The following is a 19,444-nucleotide window of genomic DNA, read 5'->3' as shown; positions in this document are numbered from 1 at the left end:
ATCAAGGGACCGTGTCTAAAGCTCCAATAGACTTAAAACACTTAAGAAACTGAAGTCATTACATTACATAAATTTGTAGATTTTGATTTGCACTATCTATACATTTTTCTTGACTTTTTAAAGTCACATTCCAGCACATTTTTCCAAGAAAAGGAAATATTAACACTTGCATAAACTGAAAATCTTAAGATGACAGCAGGACTGAACACCTGGTTAGAGAAGAACAAGACAACAAGACATATGAATTCTACCCCAACAGTTACTTAACAAATGAAAAAAGAATACTTAGATCATTTTAATGTGACTAACATTCAAGTGTATTTTAGCCAACAAGATGGTAACTGATGGTCGACCTATAGCATCTCTTCCAGAAAAAGACTTAAAATATTTATTTATAGATGACAGAAGCTAGAACATCCTAGGTGAATTGTTCCAATGGCTAGTTACTGTTTGTTAAGAACTTACACTTTATTCTTGGTCAGTATTTGTCTCCTTTCAATTTTCAGCCATTGGGAGAAGAGGTAAGCACAGGTAGCACATAAATTGTAAGGCAACTACAACAAAAAAAAAATCTGAAGGAGGAATACTAGTAGAGAATGCCCCAAGAGACCAAGGGCCATAGGTAAAGGGAGCACGAAAAGAATGGTTGATCCTTAAGGATACAATCCTTAAGGCTCAGAGAAAATCCATTCCCTTGTGGAGAAAAAGTAACAGAAGAGTCAACAAAACCCTCCTGGCTAAGCAGGGAAGTTGCAGCAATCCTACAGAAAAAGAAAGAGGCATGCAAACAATGGAAGTCTGAGGAAGCCTCCCAGGAAGCCTACCTGACAACGGCCCACACGTGTAGAAAACAGATTAGGCAAGCTAGGGCAGAAACCAAACAAAACTAGCTACAAGAATCAAGGACAACAAGAAGTCCTTCTTTTGCTACATAGGGAATAAAAGGAAAACTAATGGGAGCATGGGGCCATTGCTCAATGCCTCAGGATACCTGGTCACTACCACTCAGGAAAAAACGGAACTCCTAAATGACTACTTTGCTTCTGTCTTTCACAAGACCAAGGGGAACAACATGCCAGGTAGGGCACAGAAGGAGCAGGGCAGGATTGACACAGTTCCCACCACTGCCATAGAACTGGTGTACGATCAATTGCAGAAATTAGACGTATATAAATCAGCTGGACCAGATGAACTCCACCCAAGAGTGCTGCAAGAGTTGGCCGAAGTAGTCACGGAGCCCCTTTTCAAAAATCATGGGCCTCTGGAGAAATCCCAGAGGACTGGAAGAGGGCCAGCATTGTGCCCACCTTCAAGAAAGGGAAGCGTGAAGACCTGTGAAACTACAGGCCAATGAGCTTAACTTTTATTCCAGGGAAAATCCTAGAAACATTCATCAAAAAGGCTATATGTGACAAGCTTGCAGAAAGCATGATACTGAATGACAGCCAGCATGGCTTCGTCGCAGGCAGGTCTTGTCTGACCAACCTCATTTCTTTCTATGATCAGCTGACTCGTCACCTGGACAAGAGAAAAGCGGTTGATATCATATCTTGACTTCCAGAAAGCCTTTGACCTGGCACCCTACAAGGTACTGATCAGAAAACTGGAAGATATCAGGCTCAACTGTGGGACCATTAAGTGGGTGCAAAACTGGACACAGAGTCCAAATGAATGGATCAGTGTCGTCCTGGTGAGATGTGGGCAGCGGCGTATCCCAGGGGTCGGTACTTGGCCTAATGCTGTTCAATATCTTCATCAATGACTTGGAAGAGGGGGTGAAAAGCCCATTGGCCAAGTTCACAGACAACACCAAGATATGGGGTTGTGCGGACGCACCTGCAGATACAAGCAGACCTAGGACAGGCTGGCATGTTGGGCAGAACAGAACCAGATGAGGTTCAACACAGAAAAATGCAGTGCTGCATCTGGGAAGGAAGAACCCCCAGCACACCTACAGGCTGGGCATCGCTAACCTGACCAGCACTACAAATGAAAGGGATCTGGGGTAGCAATAGACCCCAGCATGAATGTGAGCCGGCAATGAGACGCAGTAGCCACTAGGGCCAATAAAACTGGCATGCATCAATCAATGAATCTCCAGTAAATCCAAAGAAGTAATTCTCCCACTTTACTTAACACTGATGCAGCCACAGCTGGAGTACTGCATCCAGTTCTGGGCACCACGCTTCAACAAGGACGTACTAAAGCTCAAGAGGGTCCAGGGAAGAGCCACCCGCATGATCAGTGACTTGCATGGCAAGCCATATGAGGAGATGCTGAGGGATCTCGGATTCTTCATCCTAAAGAAAAGAGGGTTGAGAGGGGACCTGATTGCTGCTTACTGCTATATCAGAGGCGTACATCAGGGGCTCCGTGAACAACTGTTCACCAGGGCACCCTGGGGGAAAACTAGAAACAACAGCTACAAACTACTGGAAGATAGTTTCAGGCTGAACATAAAAAAAAATTTCTTTACAACTAGCATGTCCAGACTATGGAACAAGCTCCCCTCAGAGGTGGTACAATCATTTACCCTAGAGGTCTTCAAGAGAAGAGTGGATGGTCACCTGGCTGGGGTTATCTGACCCCAGATGTCTTTCCTGCTCATGCAGGGGGCTGGACCCAATGATTCTTTGGGGTCCCTTCCAGCCTTATTATTCTATGATTTTAATATATGTCCAAGTACTCTTAAAGAACAATGTCTTGTCAGCTACCATGTCTGTTCTTGAGATTATTAGTTTTATTTGGACTAAATCTTTCATTGAACTTTACTGAATGACTACCTACAAACTACAAGAAACTACAAACACAGAAGTTTTGTTTTAAAAATGTTTTATTTTTATTTTTGGATGATGTTCAATGTCATGGGTTTTAAGTATTTTGGTTTAATGGATCCTTATCTGGTTTTTCTATCTGAACATAAAGTCTATCAGTTCTTTTAAAGCAAGTGTTAATAGAGTTTTGTTCACTTACCAAGGAATTAATATGAACACTTCCTGCGCAGACTGTCTTGTTTTAAAGTAATTTCTATCTCCAACTTTCTCTTATGATTAGTTATAGTCTGATCGCCCTCTGAATATACACACAACACCCACTGACTTCAATAATCTCATGAAATTCTTGACAGGAAAATTACTTAACTTCTTCAGTGGAAGAGTTGTAGGTATCTTGAAAGATTCTTACTCCTCGATCTCCACTCACAACTGACAGAATTTTCCTAGTTCTTTATGATTTCTGACACTTGAAGCAAGCATTTGCAAGGCAGAACTTCCAAGTGGCACCACCAACCCAAAGCCCTGCCAAAGATGAATACTGTTTCAAACACACTATTCAGTTCCCTCAAATGTAGAGGAGAGGGAGTTCTCAGAAATAAACACTCAAGATAATCAATTAAGATCTGAAAAAGACACAGAAAAGCAAAGTGCAAGATATACACTCCATAAGAGTGGAACAGTCCTCAAATATCAGGAGAGGTTAGCAGGTGAATGATAGTGTTACCAATGCTATCTTTAGAGAAGTAGAAGCCCTATGTATAATGTTCATCTTCTCCATCAAAAAAGCCTGTAAGCATCCTGTTTTGCTTTCCTAGCAATTAAACAGTTTCAAGAATGTCCAATAAGAAAAGTGTGAAAATTTGGCAGATATGTAATAAAAAGAAGAGTCAGCATTATTTTGTTAGTGCAATAGGCATCTACATGATGTTGCACTGTTAACACTGAAGCAATTGCTTTGAAAAAACAAAAAAGAAGTTCTGTCATTAAGCGGGCAGTAGCAACAAGGCTAATCAAAATTCCTAACAAGCTAGGGTTTTTTTTCTAAAACCAAATAAGAAACCTAACATATACATCAAAACCTCAAGTGCAGCAAACATGAAAATGAGAACAAATTCAGCAAGATAGCGGCCTAGTCTATCCTGCATTCTGCTTCAGAAGTATTTTCTTCCTGACTTCAAATTCAAGCTGTAAAAATTTGAATGTATAAGAAAAGTATACATATAAGACCCTGATTCTGCAAGCACTTAAATTTAAAAAATTTAACTATAGTACTTTTGCACATATGATACAAAATTAAATAGTGAGATGTAAAAAAGGCACTAATAATTTCTGTCATTACAAACTTTAGACTTACATTTTTAACTTTAAGTTAAAAAATGATGCTGTCTTAAATGTAGTGTAATGGATTTAAATCTACTTTGTAACAACATTAACCAGCAGATGGATACCACAAGAAGCAACGAAGTGTGCAGACTTCAGGGCTTGTCTTCAAAAAGTCAAAGGATTCTCAGAATAATTATGCATATTGTGAAAAGAAACCTTGATATACATGTTAGCAAGAAAATAATGTTTAAATGAAGACTAGATCCATTAACATGGCTATCAAACAGCAGCTAAGAGTAGTGTCAGACAAGTCCATAGAACAGAGCCCTTTAAAATTTATTACAGGCAGTCCTCAGACTTGCAACACAATTGGTTCCTGAAAACTGGCTCAAGTCAAAATATTGTAACTCAGAACCAATTTTCCCATAGGAACAATGTTATAAATGGAGGATTGGTTCCTTTATGAAGGTTAACATAGTTGCACCCAGCTGGTAAGTCTGCTGTGAGGAAGGGGGAGGAAGGAGTATGTGTGTGTTGGAGGGCCGGGGTGGGGCAGATCAACCAATGCCACTATTGCAAGGGAAGAATTGGGGCCGGGGCTCAGACCTGAGCTGGGGCAAGCACTGGCCAGGGAAGGGTTGGGGCAGCTTGTGCCGCTGATCCAGGACCTGCTCATGTGGCAGCTTGCCTGGCAGCTCTCGCCACAGCTCCCACTACTAGTCCCAGAGGGCATGGGTCAGGGGTGTGTGCCCCAGGACCTGTACAGGGCAGACAGGGCCAGGGTTGCACCAGGCTGCACTCCACACAAAAGGCTCTAGGAATGGGCTGGTGCAAGGCTGGCGCAAGACTGAGCCACTGCGTTGCCTCCAGACAAGCAATGTGCAGCGGCGGGAGCCAGCCTGGCCTCCCCATGCCTCCCAGACGAGCAGCAGCTTTGCCCCAGCTGGGTGAGTGGAAGCAGAGCATGTGCCACTCAAAAACTCACTGCAACCCCCCGATAACCCCCGCTCCGCCACCCGCCCCACCCCAGTCCAGAGGCACACGCCCCTCTATGCTCTGCCGATACTCACCCAGCTAAGGCGAAGCCACTGCTCGTCTGGGAGGTGCAGCAAGACCAGGCCGGCTCTCACCACTGCGTGCTGCTTGGCTGGCTTGGTAAGCAGTGGGGGAGCATAGCCCCCGCTCCCAGAGCTTCTGCCTTCCACCTGGAGCACAACCTGGCACAGCCCTGGCCCTGCAAACCCCACGCAGATCCTGGGGCATACCCCCCCATCCCACACCCTCCTAGACCAGCAGCAGGAGCAGCAGCAAGAGCTACTTGACAAGTCGCCACATTAGCAGCTTCCAGATGGGTGGTGCACAGTGGCACCAGCTGCCCCACCCCCTCCCTGGGCAGTGCTTGCCTCAGCCCAGGTCCCAGCCCCAGCCCCAATACCTCCCTTGCTGTGAGAGGCATTGATCTGCCCTCCCACATCCCTTCCCTCCCCCGCACCACAACAGACTTACCAGCTAGACGCAGCTGTCGACTGTGGTAAAGGCAAAACCAACATGGGAACCTCGACCCAGAGTGTCAATTTACAAATGTCGTAACTCCAAAAGTCATAAATCAAGGACTGCCTCCATATGTAAATCAAGTCAACACGTCCTGAAACTCAGTCACCATGATCTGCAGTCTCAGTATTTTTTAGCCAGCGGAAAAATGACCTTTCAACTAAAAAGCTGAAGCCCACAGCAATCAAGCAGGTCAAAAATATTTTCATTAAATGTGTTGATCTTTAAGGAGATCTTTCAAAAACATCATGTCTTGAAAGAATGTGACAACACATATCTGCAGAGGTATTGATCAGCGTGTAAAATGCCAGAGAGCTCATGGACATACATTTGTCTCCACTAATAGGAATCCTTCTGTCTAAATCAGAAAATACATGCAAAGGATCTACTACACCTTTTTTCACCAGTTCATTCAACACATGATGCACATCTATGGCAAACTCCTAGTTTGGGGTGCTTGGCACAGGGACCTCTCATTAGCAACTCTTATATTTCCATTTGATTGCAACTCAAGACCAGCCAATAGTTCCTGTAACAGATGTTTTCAATCACACAAGTGACGTATTTGGAAGCAGGAAAGTCTTCTGGCAAATCTGAGTTCAGAAAGCAGCTTTCATCACCTAGAACTGCACAGGAAGACAGGAAACTTTGAGTGTGATAGTTAGTGTTACCTGAAGCACTGATACTGGGCAAGACCAAAGCTGTCTGTACTCATATTCCCATTAGAAGAGGTACCAGCAGCAGCAAGGCCAGGGGTTTTTATACTTACTGTCAAGCTAAGAATACTGGGCTAGCTGTAAGAAGAGTTCCAAATACACTAAGAATTCCCAACTTCAGTGATGCAGAGTAAGAGAACTGTCTTAAAGCATGTATGCTCTGTGCCCTTACAAACTGTCAAGAGTGATCAGGCCAGATTATGGAGTATACCTAGAATCAAACACATGCCCGTTTCCACTTACAACAGAAAAAGACTTCATTCCACCTAATGTGCCACGCTTCAGCATCGCTAAGTAGCAAACATTTGGTGAAACCTGTCTCATAACGACGCAAGATCTTTCACTGGCAAAGCAATACTACTAGTTATAGTGGAAGACTGGTCTGCCCCAGTGCCTTATACTCAGTTGTCTTGGACAACTAAGTCTTGAGCTTCAAGTGCCTGCCTTATTAATTGTTCTAGAAGGACCAATTTTGGACTTAAATTTCCTAAAGAACCTCAAGAAATACTTACAGGCCCATCATACTTTCTTCTGTGCCTAAAATAGCACCTGCAAACATAATTAACAAAGCTACATAATAAGAATGAACCTTGATGGACATGACACAGCATTGAGAGGAGACAAAACAGCTTTTAGGGAGGTTCAATTCCTTAGGCAGGCTCCTTTGTCAATTTTAATAAAGATAGAGATGACTGGGCTACATGAAGTACAGCAGTTAGGCCAGGGTTGTGCACAACAGCCAGCAAGGGCCCAACCTGTGCTGTTTCCACTACTGCTCTTAACTTCTCAGAAGACAAGGGGGATTAAATTAGTCTTGTATTAAAGACCTGAGACCCAGGAGTGAGAGCTATGTTGAGACAGGGTCTTTTAAAAAATTACTGTTCATAAGTAGTAAAAAGATGGAAACAATTACTGTATTTACTTGAGGATGAGGTTCCCCTCCCATCAATCAGCATGGGAAAACATTTGCGCAAAAGGAAACCTCATTAAATACGTTATCATTGAACTGCTTCCAAAAGCAGCATGTGTTCAGTAGTGGAAACCAACAACAAAGCTAATTAAATAAAATGCATGGCCCATACTGTGTAAACATAATATTAATAAAAAAAGGTTCCCATCATTATTATTATTCTCAACATTTTATTAAAAACCAAAACCTCTTATATTTACAAATATGAAACATTATATAATCCAACAAAACTTCGTAACATATTAACTCCTCTTCATCTCCTAACAGTTTACAATAACATTATCTCGTTCCACAACTATCCCCTTTCCTAGCCTCTCCTCTCTCTCTCCTCACTATTTCAGGCACTCCCTCAAGTGAAATACATATTTTCATTTACCTTTCCTCCACATCTCCTCCCTCTTACTCTCATCTTCCTCCTCCTCCTCCCTTTGCACGTAATATCTGAGCTCAGACAGGGCTAGCTATAAACATTCTTTCATAGTAAAATCCATTCCCTTCATGATGAGAAAGTTCCTCACTTTCCACAGTGCTGCATTACCAGAGATTATTCATGCCTGTACTTTCCCTTTTGCCTGCCCTTTCTTAACCAACCCATACATCACTGTCTCAAAATTTCTTATCATTCACTTCTAAAATTTTCACAAATCTCTTGTGCTTTCCTCCAAAACTCCTGTGCAAAGCTGCATTCCCAAAATACATGGACCAATGATTCTTCCCCCAAACACTTCTCCTGTGGGCATTTTGCTGTTTTTCCAAAACCCCACTCTACATTCCATCTCTCTTACTGTTCAAATCTTCCTCCTCATTCTCCACAACAGCTCTATCTGTTCCCCTTTTAAATCTTCCCCCATTACCCTTCTCTCCACATTCGCCTTACTAGATGCTCTGACAAATCACTTCAGTTACTTTGTCTTTTCCCTCTTATTTCCTTCAAAATCCTTCCCTTTCCTTTCAAACCTTGTATCCCCAGCCCTTCGAAACCTCATGCTTTAATACAATTTTCCCCTTCCACCCTGTCCCGTATAGACCCATCCTCCACAACCAGTTCCTCACACAAAATCTGCAAAAATTTCCCACCTTCCCGCTTTCTTCTGATGCTTCCTTCATTACCATTCTAACAAAGTAAGTGTAGATAAAAGTGTTTTCAAATTTGCACCACACTTCCACGAGCTCAGGAAGAGCAGGACTTGATAATAAAGGTGGGTGGGAACAGGCTGCAGGGGGAAGAAGTTGCAGGGAAGAGAGCAAGAAGGGCACCTGACCTCCCCTCCCCAGATATATTTTCCCTGCTATAGGAGTGGGAAGAGATCAAGTTCAAGGCAAACCTCCAATAAATAGATTTTACACCTGGAAAATTATAACATATTTATACATTTTCCATATACAGAACCTAATTGTTCGGGGGTCATCTTCTATTCAGGGTCACCTTATATCTGAGTAAGTATAGGAAGACCTTTTACCACTGGTAAATTTAGAAACAAATATCTTTTTTAAAAGCACTTGTTTAAAAACAGAACAAATCTGCTTTGATTCTTTTCTAGGAGATATTAATTTAGGTTGAATATTTTTCATGAGCTTTCCTTTAATTAACACACTTCAATTACTACAGTATGTTTCTAGTATGTATTTATTCAGTACCTGTCTGGTGATCGTCTTGACCAACGTCTTCTGTCAGATTCTGCAAGACATTTTGATTAATGCAATTAAAGGATACGATTGCTTGGCTGTTCAGAATTTAAGCACTACTTGATAGCCCATTTCATTTTTATAAATTTAGTTAAGGTTACATTAAATGTTTCTAGTCTGGCCACATACTGACATTCAGTTTCTATTGGAAGAGTCATTGCTCTCCCAGTGGAAACCATGAGTGCACAGATGTTCAGGATTTTTCTCCAAGAACAAAAATGGCTGCCTTGGGAGAAAAATAACCAGGAAAGAACCACAGTTAAAATCACTCCCAGGAGAATTTTTCCTGGGACAGTAAACATGTATACACTTTCCCTTCTGAGAGAAGCTGCATCACAGTCCTCCAGCATCCCAAGGTATTTTGTTCCTACCCCCTCTCCCACAGAGGAAGTCTGTCACTCAGGATACACTGTATTGTTCTAGCTGAGCAGGGAACAGAACATGCTCCCTGCACATTCCCCACACACTGTGTGTTGCAGGGAGACACAGGCTGACCTTGAGCAGTCTAGGGTCGGCCAAGCAGGTATGCCCTGTGCACTAGTGCCGTTTATCTCCAGGCAGATGGAGAGAGCCTGCAGAGCATGCTGAGTTCCGTGCACAGGGGCCCCCTGGCTCTGCAGCATCCGCACTGCAAGCTCTCTGCTCCAGTGTTTGAATGTCTGTTCAAGTCTCCAGTTAAGTTTTTCTACCAGGAAAACAAACTTGGGAAAATTCTTCCAGGTAATTTGCATGTGTGTACGTGGAATCCATTTTCAAGTTGTTCTGTATTTTTTGTAACTATACCCTTATGAGATTGGTACATTCTGAGCCTAGAACATTTAATGGTAATTTTCTTTAATATTTTAAAGCTTAATCAAACACTATTCAGCTGGTTTAGAGAGAGGGCTCATTATAAAATATCTACAATGCTGTTTTAAATTTTTCTACTGCTGAAAGAACTACTAGCTAGCTATGAAAAAACAGGTGAAATACAATACAAAAATAACTCCAATTTAGCAAAAGTAGAATTACATGTTCCTAGGAAAACTAATAAAATGGACTAAATTATGAGCCCTTAAGAAAAACACTAATCTGAACACACATTTTGATAAAACTCATGAAGTGAGCAGCTGAAAAAGGTTATGCTGTGCATGGATCCACAGCTAGCTACAATGCAGAGTTAAAAGTTTAGTGATTATGCACAACAAATGAGGCAAGCATCTTGAAGAATCTGACAAAGCTGTAAGCTGTAGACACAAGCACTATGCATACACCAGAGTATACATGAAAGCTTGTGTGAAACCTGATTACGAGTCAACAGCTCCACTGAACACAGCTCAACTTAATTCCAGCTCCTTGGCTAAGTACAGACATTCAAAAAGCCTGAACCTAAATTGATTCAATCTTTGCAGGTTAGTCTAACCTGTGTAGATTGAACCAATTTGCAACTGAATAGGGATTCACTTTTGATTCTGGAAATGCAGCCACATGCCTGTACTGGCTCAGGCCAAGGGGCACTACAGCAAGCCCTCTCATCCTTTCAGCAGCAGCCACAAGCGAGGTTGGAGGGAAGCTGATGCGGGGCGGGCCGCTGAGTACAATCAGGGAAGGGTTTAAACCCCCACCCTGGCCTGCAGGGACCCCAGCTGGGGTGTGCCAGGAGGGGGAAGGGGAAAGCAGCCCTTCCCGGAGCAGGTTTGTCCCAGAGTGGGGGGCATGACCAGATACCATCCAGGGCAACCTCAGGCAAGCCGGGTGAAGAAGGGGGATTAAACTCCCATCTCCCCTCTCTCCCAGCAGCACAGGGACCCTAACCAGGGTCTGCCCAGCTTTCTAACCCACTGGCTGCTTACACAGTGGGAGGCATGGCCAGAGCTGGGCAGGACAGCAGCCTCAGGTAAAGTTGGGGCATGGCGGTAGGCACATGAGCTTGCATGATGGATAGCTGCCAGGCTCCAGGCCCACCAGCACTTCCAAGCTGAGCCAGGCAGCCACGGACACAAAGGATTCATCTCACACAGCCAGTCCAGCTGCCAAGGCACCTGCCCACAGCTGTAGGAGTGTTGCCTCTGCACAGCCAGCCACTGCCCACGCATGCCAGGCCGTCACGGAACTTCAGCCAGCAGGGAAGGGCCCTGTCCCCATAACCCGGCCCAGACCAGCCCTACTATCCACTTGCTTCGCCCAGGGCTGAGCTGGGTCAGCTGTAGGCACTGCTGAGGGTAGATGTAGAGGGGCCAGCCTGGATCACAGAGGCAGGGCCCTCCCCTTCCAGCTGTGGCTCTGTAAGAGCCTGGCCCCGCCGGCAAGAAGGGAGCCAGGGGCAATCTAGACACACAGCTTCTGCAGCCCCAATTGATGCTGCAGCTGGCTGGGAAGGCCCCTGTCCCCAAGGCCCGGCCCAGGCCGGTACTTCCACATCCCACCCTCAGCAGTGCTCGCAGGCCAGCCTGGCTCAGCCCCGCAGCCTCAGCCCCAGGCCTGGGCAAAAGCAGATGGCAGGGCTATGCTGGCCAGTGTCTGGTCATGCCCCCACCCCTGCTGCCGGAGCAGCAAGGGGGGCCAGAGGGGACCCTAATAAAGGCTGCTCCACCCTGGTGAAGCAGACCCCAGCTGCAGTCCCGGGGATGGGTGGAAGGGAGGGGAAGAGGAGGGGATCCTTCCCTCTTTGCCCCTTCACCTTAGGGGGACATGCTGCCAGGCATCTGGCGATAGTCCCACCCTCACTCTGGCTAAAGAACAGAGGGGCAGGGGCAGGGCCAGCCCCGCTCTCTGGAGTAGACCGCACAGCCCAGTCCAGGGCTGAAAAGCATGCTGGGATGCTGGAAGACTTATTTAACTAAAACCAGGAAGGGGTCTGGGACAAAAGTTCCATAAACCAGTTTGACCCAAATCAGTTAAGCCTGATACTACATTCAACCAAGTTTAATTTTAACCAGTTTCAGCCATTTTGAAACTGGGTTATGTGCACTAAACTTCTGTTCTGTTACAGGTTTAGACCAATTTCCGATCACTTAAAACAATGTGTGTGCAACTTCTGTCCCTGTCCCTTCTGCATACACAAGCAACCTTCACTGCCACTGCCCGTCTTTTGATTGTTTAGTTGTAAAACCTGTGAACTTCCTTTTTCTTAATCTGCCCACCATCCCCTCTCCCTAAAAAAAATTCTTTGAAGTGTAATAATCTAAAGATTTCAAAAGACAAATAAATGCATGCTAGAATAAATAACTAATTAAATTAAGAAATGACATTACCAGCTTATTCAAAGTGTGGTAAATCTTGTGAATATTTGCCAGTGTTGACAGATGAGAGTTCAGCTGAAAATCTAAAGGGGGGGGGGAAAATAATTAGTTTTGTCTCTTATAGTTTCTATAGCTCTAAATGAGATTTAATATATTCATGTTGTTATTAAAAAAACAAATCCTAACACCACCACAAAGCTATGTTGTACAAGCCAAGTTAATACTATTTTTTTATCACCTTTATTCCCACCACAGTCTGGGAATTAGTAAGAACTTACAAAAAATAAAGAATTTTCTTCAAGTATATTCCTGGATCAACTAAATACAAAATTATTTGCATGCTTTTGAGTCTTGTACAAGATTCTTAACATGCGTTTGTTTTAAAATTCTTCCCATTCACAAAGGTACATCAGAGGCTCATTCAGAAATAATAAATAGATTTTTTTCCCCTCAACATATCCAAAGTTAAATACTGCTGCTAAAATACAACCAAGTTAGGGTGCAAAGCTAGTGGTTAAGTACAGTCTAGGCACTGGGCATGCAATCTGACAAATACATCACTAAGAGCAGGCTAAACCAGGATTCTCAATCCCCAGGCTAGGACCTGGTGCCAGGCTGTGGCGGACCAGCTGCCGGCCTGTGGCGGACCATGGCCCCCCAGAGCCAGGCGGAGAGGCCACGGCTCCTTCTGCAGGGCCTACGGCAGCACAGGGTTTGGCCCACCTCCTGCCCAAGGGGTGGGGTGTATCCTTACCTATTTTCCGGCCAGAAATTCCAACCACTGTCAGCCGTGACTGCTGGGCCGCGGTTTGCCAGGCCACGGCATAAAAAATTTGGGAACCCCTTGGCTAAACAAACATTTGCTGGGATACTTTGGATGGGAATTAACCTATCCTGAGCAGGGAACTGGACCACATAACTTCTTGAGTCCCTTATAGCCCTATTTGTCTGTAAACACTACTGAATATGATTATTACTATAGAAAGGTTTCCTATGAAATTCAATAAAACTATGTATGGTAGTCTACATTTGCATGATCAAGCCTCACCTGAAGAAACAGCTAACCCTATAAACAGAACACTCCTCCATAAAATTTTGCTTGGCAGGGCCCTATATGCCTAGCTCATACTAGTCATTAGATTAAAGCATTCCAGCATGGGAATATTATTCTCTAACCAGATGCTAAAACAAAATTTAAGTGAAAAACATAGTCCTCATACCTCCACTTCAGTATTATAAATGATTCTCCAAACAAACACTACACGAAGCACAGAGTTTGAGGGTAGACTATACAAGGTATTCAAATTAAGACTACACTAAAAATATAGCACAATTCAGATTTTTTTCATATAGAACAACACTGCTGCAAACTAATATTAACAAAACGCATTCACAACTATAGGAATACCTTTTAGACATACAAGTTTGGACTCTCTCATCATAGTGGATAAAACATTAAAGATATCTCTGGAAATCTGAAGAATCATAGATCCGTGGCAGACATTATATTCACCATGCCTTAGGTGTGTCATGTGACAAACTAACACCAACTGGCCACAGTAAAATTATTGCAAAATACTTCCATATTGCAAAGGGCCCTGAATGACATTAATATAATCACACAATTGGGATCTGATTAATTTTATCCCAGATACCAAAATTGCCCTGCTAGCGTTTGTAAGATCCCAATTACAGAACTGCTGGCGCAGAGTTTTTGATGCTGGATTGCCCGCATATCCAGACCTTTAAAAGGCACACCTACAGTTGGAGATCCAAGCCCCAGGGCACATTGTCAACTGCAGCCCACCCTTTAAGTGTCTGGGCTTTCAGACACTGAATCATATGTTAAATCTGGGGAGCTCCTGAACCCCCATCTGCCTAGGGGATACTTCTGCGCCACAAAGAAATTGCTATAATACTGCAGCTTCTTTGTGGCTTATCTGCCATTTTTAACTGGGTTTAAACAGGTTTAATGTCTGCTGTTATGATTTTTCACATGATACTCTGAAAGCGCTTGCTGGAATGATCTAGTTCAGGATGGTCCTGCTATGAGCAGGGGGTTGGATTAGATGACCTCCTGAGGTCCCTTTCAACCATAATTTTCTATGATTCTATAATGTTTGATAAACATGTCTGCCAGGGATCACAAAATGTATCTTATATCTAAAGGGAATCACTTCGTTGAACTGTTAATTTGGTTTCACATCAACCCAGCTGTAGCTTAATTTGAGGACAGACATCTGGTCACCAATTTATCAGTTTGGGCTAGTTTGAGTCTTATTATACCAAACTAAATTAAGCCCATTTTTTGTTAGTCAGAACCAAAATTGTGCTCTGCCAGCAAAGAAAGAAAAAGAAAAAAGAAACCCTTACAGCAATAACCTATTTAAAATGTTAATTTTGAAAGCAAAGAAATCATTTAGAGCACTGAAAAGACATAACAAGAGTCAGAAGAACCTTCAGAATGATTACATTTATAAATATGTAGTAGTGAAAGAACAGAAATTCCCAAATTCAGAATTGGGGGCAAAATAAGAGAGAGTAAAGAATTACTAGCTGTAATGTAAGAATACATAATTCAGGTGTTGCATCTGTAGTTTAATTAAAATAACCATAAAAATGCTCCATAACATTGCCTGAATTAAGGCTCAGTTATTAATCCTCCTATATAGTTGCCATTAATCCAATAATCATTTGGGACCAAAAGAAATCTCATGAAGTTCAACAAGGACAAATGCAAAGTCCTGCACTTGGCACAGAACAATCCCATTAACTAGTACAGGCATGGGACCAAACTGGTTAAGCAGCAGCTCTACAGAAAAGGACCTGGGGGTTACAGTGGACAATAAGCTGATGAGCCAACAGTGTGCCCTTGTTGCCAAGAAGGCTAATGGCATACTGGGCTGCATTGGTAGGAATACTGCCAGCAGATAGAGGGAAGAGATTATTACCCTTTATTCAGCACTGGTGAGGCCACATCTAGAGTACTGTGCCATTTTTGGGCCCCTGCCACTACAGAAAGGATGTGGACAAATTGGAGAGAGTCCAGCAGAGGGTAACAAAAATGGTGAGGTAGCTGGGGGACATGATTTAGAAGAGGCTGAGGGAACTGGGCTTATTCAATCTGCAGAAGAGAAAACTAAGAGGGGATTTAATAGCAGCCTTCAACTGCCTGAAGGGTGCTTCCAAAGAGGATGAAGCTAGACCATGGGTGGGCAAAATGTGGCTCGGGGACCGGATGCAGTCCGCCAAGTCATTCTATCTGGCTTATGGTACCCCTAAACATTTAGAAAGTTAATATTTATCTGCTCCTGGATGCCTGTCATGCAGCCCTTGATGGCTTGCCAAAACTCAGTAAGCAGCCCTCCACCTGAAATAATTGCTTGTCCCTGAGCTAGACTGTTCTCAGTGGTGCCAGATGACAGAACAAGGAGCAATTGTCTCAAGTTGCAGTAAAGGAAGTTTAGGTTAGATATTAGAAAAAAAACTCTCTCACTAGGAGGGTAGTAAAACACTGGAAAAGGTTACCCAGAGAGATTGTGGACTCTCCATCCTTGGAGGTTTAAAAGACATGGCTAGACAAAGCCTTGGTTGGGATGATCTAGTTGAGGATGGTCCAGCTTGGAGCAAGCGTTTGGACTAGATGACCTCCTGAGGTCCCTTCCAACGCTAATTTTCTATGATTCACAATATAAATGAAAAGAGAGTATATAAAATAAAGGTAAAGAAGCTACATAACGTCAAGATTTGTTGAATGCCCTTCACCAACTACTTGACAATCATTATGAGGAGATATTTAATGTTTCCAGACAAAACACATAATATTTAAGGTACAAGTCATTCTGAACCTCCAAGACCTTCTCAAGCAAAAATGAACAAAGGTCAAACAAAAGCTAGACTGAGTGAAATAACAGAATTCTACAATATGTGGGTGAAATATCCAAATTTTAGGCTTTGACTTAAGAAGTAAATCAATCTTCTTCCAGTGTGGCTGCTCTTGCAATACTTCTGGGAGACTGGAGACCCGAGATGTTGCCAAACTACCTGTGCACCTGCAAAATCAATTTAGTTCTGGCTGTCAAAAATATCTTCTTTGGTCTTCAACAAAGAAATAAAAGGCTAAAAAGAATTAATTTGACAAAACTGTGAGAATTAGAAGATGTCAGAAGTTGAAACCAAATATAACTCCTGGATACACCACAGCCTCACTGTAATCTAATAGTCTTATTTAAAATAAATTAGTAACTGAAAGTCTGAATGCCTCCATTAAAGTATTTGGAATATTTATTTGGGCAAGTGGGAACAGTCTATATCTGATACTCACAGCTCCTAACAAATTAATTTAAACTGAATAAAGGTCACATCTAACCTTTATATTTAAAAAAACACTATCAAAATTCCCATCAAGACATTATTTGGGGATTTTTTTTACATGCCTATTTATTTACAAATCTAGAACAGATAGAAGACTCATCTGAACGCAAGTGTTGGCAACAGTCTCCTATGAAACACAGTGATACAGCAAGAAAACTGAGTCACTTGATGTGCCCAGTTTATTTTTCAGCAATGAAATGGTTATGCTTAGATATTGAAACCTACGTGCCATACAAAAAAATTAGGCAATGAGTTTGGTGTGAGAGGAGAGAAAAGGAGCATGCTGAAAATATTACTGCTGAGCCTGTTTAAATGGAGTATGCTAGGCCAGTGGAGAAAGATATAATCACTGAAATTAAATTTTTTCAAGCTACAATTTAAATTAATTTAAAACAGTTAAGTTCCAATATTTTGAAATGTATGCCTACCTACAGATTCAGGAACAACTGCATATATGGTTTACACTTAGAAAACGTTAAAATAAAAACCTGGATTTTAAATTTACCATTACTTTCAATAAGGCCTAAAAGCCACTTTTCAAAATGCATAGTTTTGGAATGCATCACCAAAGCAAAAAAACAAATAAGAGCTATAATCAGAATTGTTTAGGGAAGGGAAAAATCTTCTCCAATGCAAGATTTCAAGACTAATATCCAAAGGAGTGCTGAAAACATGTTACCTATTTTCTACAGAAGTAAACCCTTATTTTCAACTAAGCATATGACAAAGTTAACACTAAGTGTTAAAAAAGTATGACTTTCCAAAAAAGAAAAAAAAAAGTTTTCCTGAAAGTTTCCTTTCCACATGTGCATGTTTGTAGAGATGCCCCAGATACATAGTCCTTATTGTACTGGCATCAATAAAAAGGAAAATTGACATTATTGGCAATCAGCTTTTTTTGCCTGATGTGGCTGATAATGTTGCCAATAAATGCCACGTGTATGCATACAGATGCAGCACATGAGCAGCCAGGAGTGCAGCGTCAGGCTGGTAATTCCTGGGGCGGGGAAGGGAAGACAAGGAAAGGGGCGTGAGGAGGCAGATTAAGGCCCCAGTAGTAAGGGAGTGGGGCTGCGCCTGGGGCAGGGGCAGGCACAGTCCAGCCAAAGTGAGACAGGATGCAGGATGGAGCCAACGGCTTGTCCAAGGGGCATGGGGGGGCATTCCCACTGCTGTGCACCCCACCGTCCCACGCTTCCCTTGGGGGTATGTGCCTCCCCAGATCTGTGCACAGGGTGTGGCTGGGCTGCCACTGCGTGCTCAGGGCTGGGACTGCTCCGGCCTCATCCCAGCAGCTACACTCCGGAAGCGGGTGAGCAGTGGCAGTGCTGGAAGTGGGGGCTACACTATAGCCCCCCTCCCACTGCTGCCGCCTGCCCTGCCCCACCCAGCCTGAGCGCAGCCACCAGGAAGAGACTGGAGCAGCCCTGGACCCAAGCTCACAGAAGCAACCAACCCCCCCCCCGTGCACAGATCCAGGGGGACACATCCCCCTCACGCCTCCCCGGTGATGGAGATGGCTCCCGCCGCTGCATGCATCTCCCTGGACAAGCTGCCGGTTCCATCCTGAGCCCCACACCAGCTGGGCAGCGCTTGCCCCTGCCTCTGCCCCACTTCCTCCCTCACTCCAGAGGCCCTGATCTGCTCCCACACACATCTTCCCTTCCCCATGCCCCTTCTCCCCAACAGACCTGCCCGCTGGACACTGCTCTCCATGCTGCTGGGCTGCATATCGGCAATCAGATCAGTATTGGCCGACATGGCCGGTCAATAATTGGCCGTCGGTATTGGCCCAAAAAATCTTTATTGGTATACCTGTTCGTTTGTTTGAGGTTCAATGCAAAAAGGAACAGCACTTGAGGAAAAACTAAAATGTTTTCTCTCACAGAGCAAACACTGAAAGAATTTTAGCGTTACATTTAAAATTATGTTACCGCTGAACTGGATTTCAGGTCTGTCAAAACACTAATAAAATTTTCAAATCTTGTAATATTAGCCAATTATAAGTCCTATTACTGCAGACCTCCAGCATATAAACTTATGTAACCACCTGGAGCATTATCACCGTCCCAAGTCACAAGAGGGTACTGCAATAAAGAAGTGCAGAATATTAGACAGGAAGTGAGTCTAGGGGATCTTTCTTGTGGGCTGCTGCTTCTGATGGCTTCTGTCCTGGCAGTGGAATATGTAGTGTGGAGACCAATGTCAGCAATAGAGGAAAAGCAGCTGCCCACCTGATGCTGCAGTCCTCTGGACTGGCCCCAATCACCCTTTCTCCTCAGTGGAGTGGGAGGCTGACACTATGTACTGCAGGGCCAGACAATTATGTAGGTCTCAAGTGCAAAAGGATGACCCAAGCATATCTCTGAATATATGAAATGTCTTGCAGACATTAAAAATATTCTTCCTGAGTGTAAACGAAGTTCAAGAAGAATGCACGGCAAATGACAGCAACGACGGCTATGCTTGTAATAAATTATCTTAATCAAAAATCCCTTTTGCTTGTGGGACATCACTATCTGGAAGTGTGGTATATACTAAAGTTCATCTCTTCAGTCATCAAGAAAATAATGGACTTTTCAATTCATATCTAAAGACTCACAACAACAACTTCATTTTTAGATAAGCTGACACCTGAATGTCCGCAAAAAAAATAACCAACCTCTCACACAAGCAATGCACACTTCTGGTATTCAGTCAATGTAAATGCTCCTTGCCAACAATTTCCACTGTTAAGAACATCATATCAGTTACCCAGCAAATATTCTCGGAGCAAGCCTTTTCTTCACTCCTAATAAAAAGGTGTAATGCAAGCTGTATGAGGGAGAA

The 19,444-nt window shown here is 43.3% G+C and overlaps 1 protein-coding gene across 1 annotated transcript in view; it reads right to left on the bottom strand.

Annotated features, from left to right (window-relative positions):
• Positions 1-19,444, bottom strand: part of DCUN1D4 (defective in cullin neddylation 1 domain containing 4) — a 75,480-nt gene that overhangs the window by 50,663 nt on the left and 5,373 nt on the right. The window contains exons 2-3 of the mRNA XM_019553197.1: positions 12,254-12,324; positions 8,973-9,012 (exon numbers count right to left, since the gene is read on the bottom strand). Of these exons, the coding sequence (XP_019408742.1) occupies positions 8,973-9,012; positions 12,254-12,324 (111 nt within the window). The remainder of the gene's footprint in view (positions 1-8,972; positions 9,013-12,253; positions 12,325-19,444) is intronic.

Source organism: Crocodylus porosus, unplaced genomic scaffold (assembly GCF_001723895.1).
Source record: "Crocodylus porosus isolate Cpor-Errol unplaced genomic scaffold, CroPor_comp1, whole genome shotgun sequence".
NCBI classification, from domain to species: domain Eukaryota; kingdom Metazoa; phylum Chordata; order Crocodylia; family Crocodylidae; genus Crocodylus; species Crocodylus porosus.
Note: the sequence above shows the minus strand (reverse complement) of the source record. Positions and strands in the feature narration are given on the sequence as shown.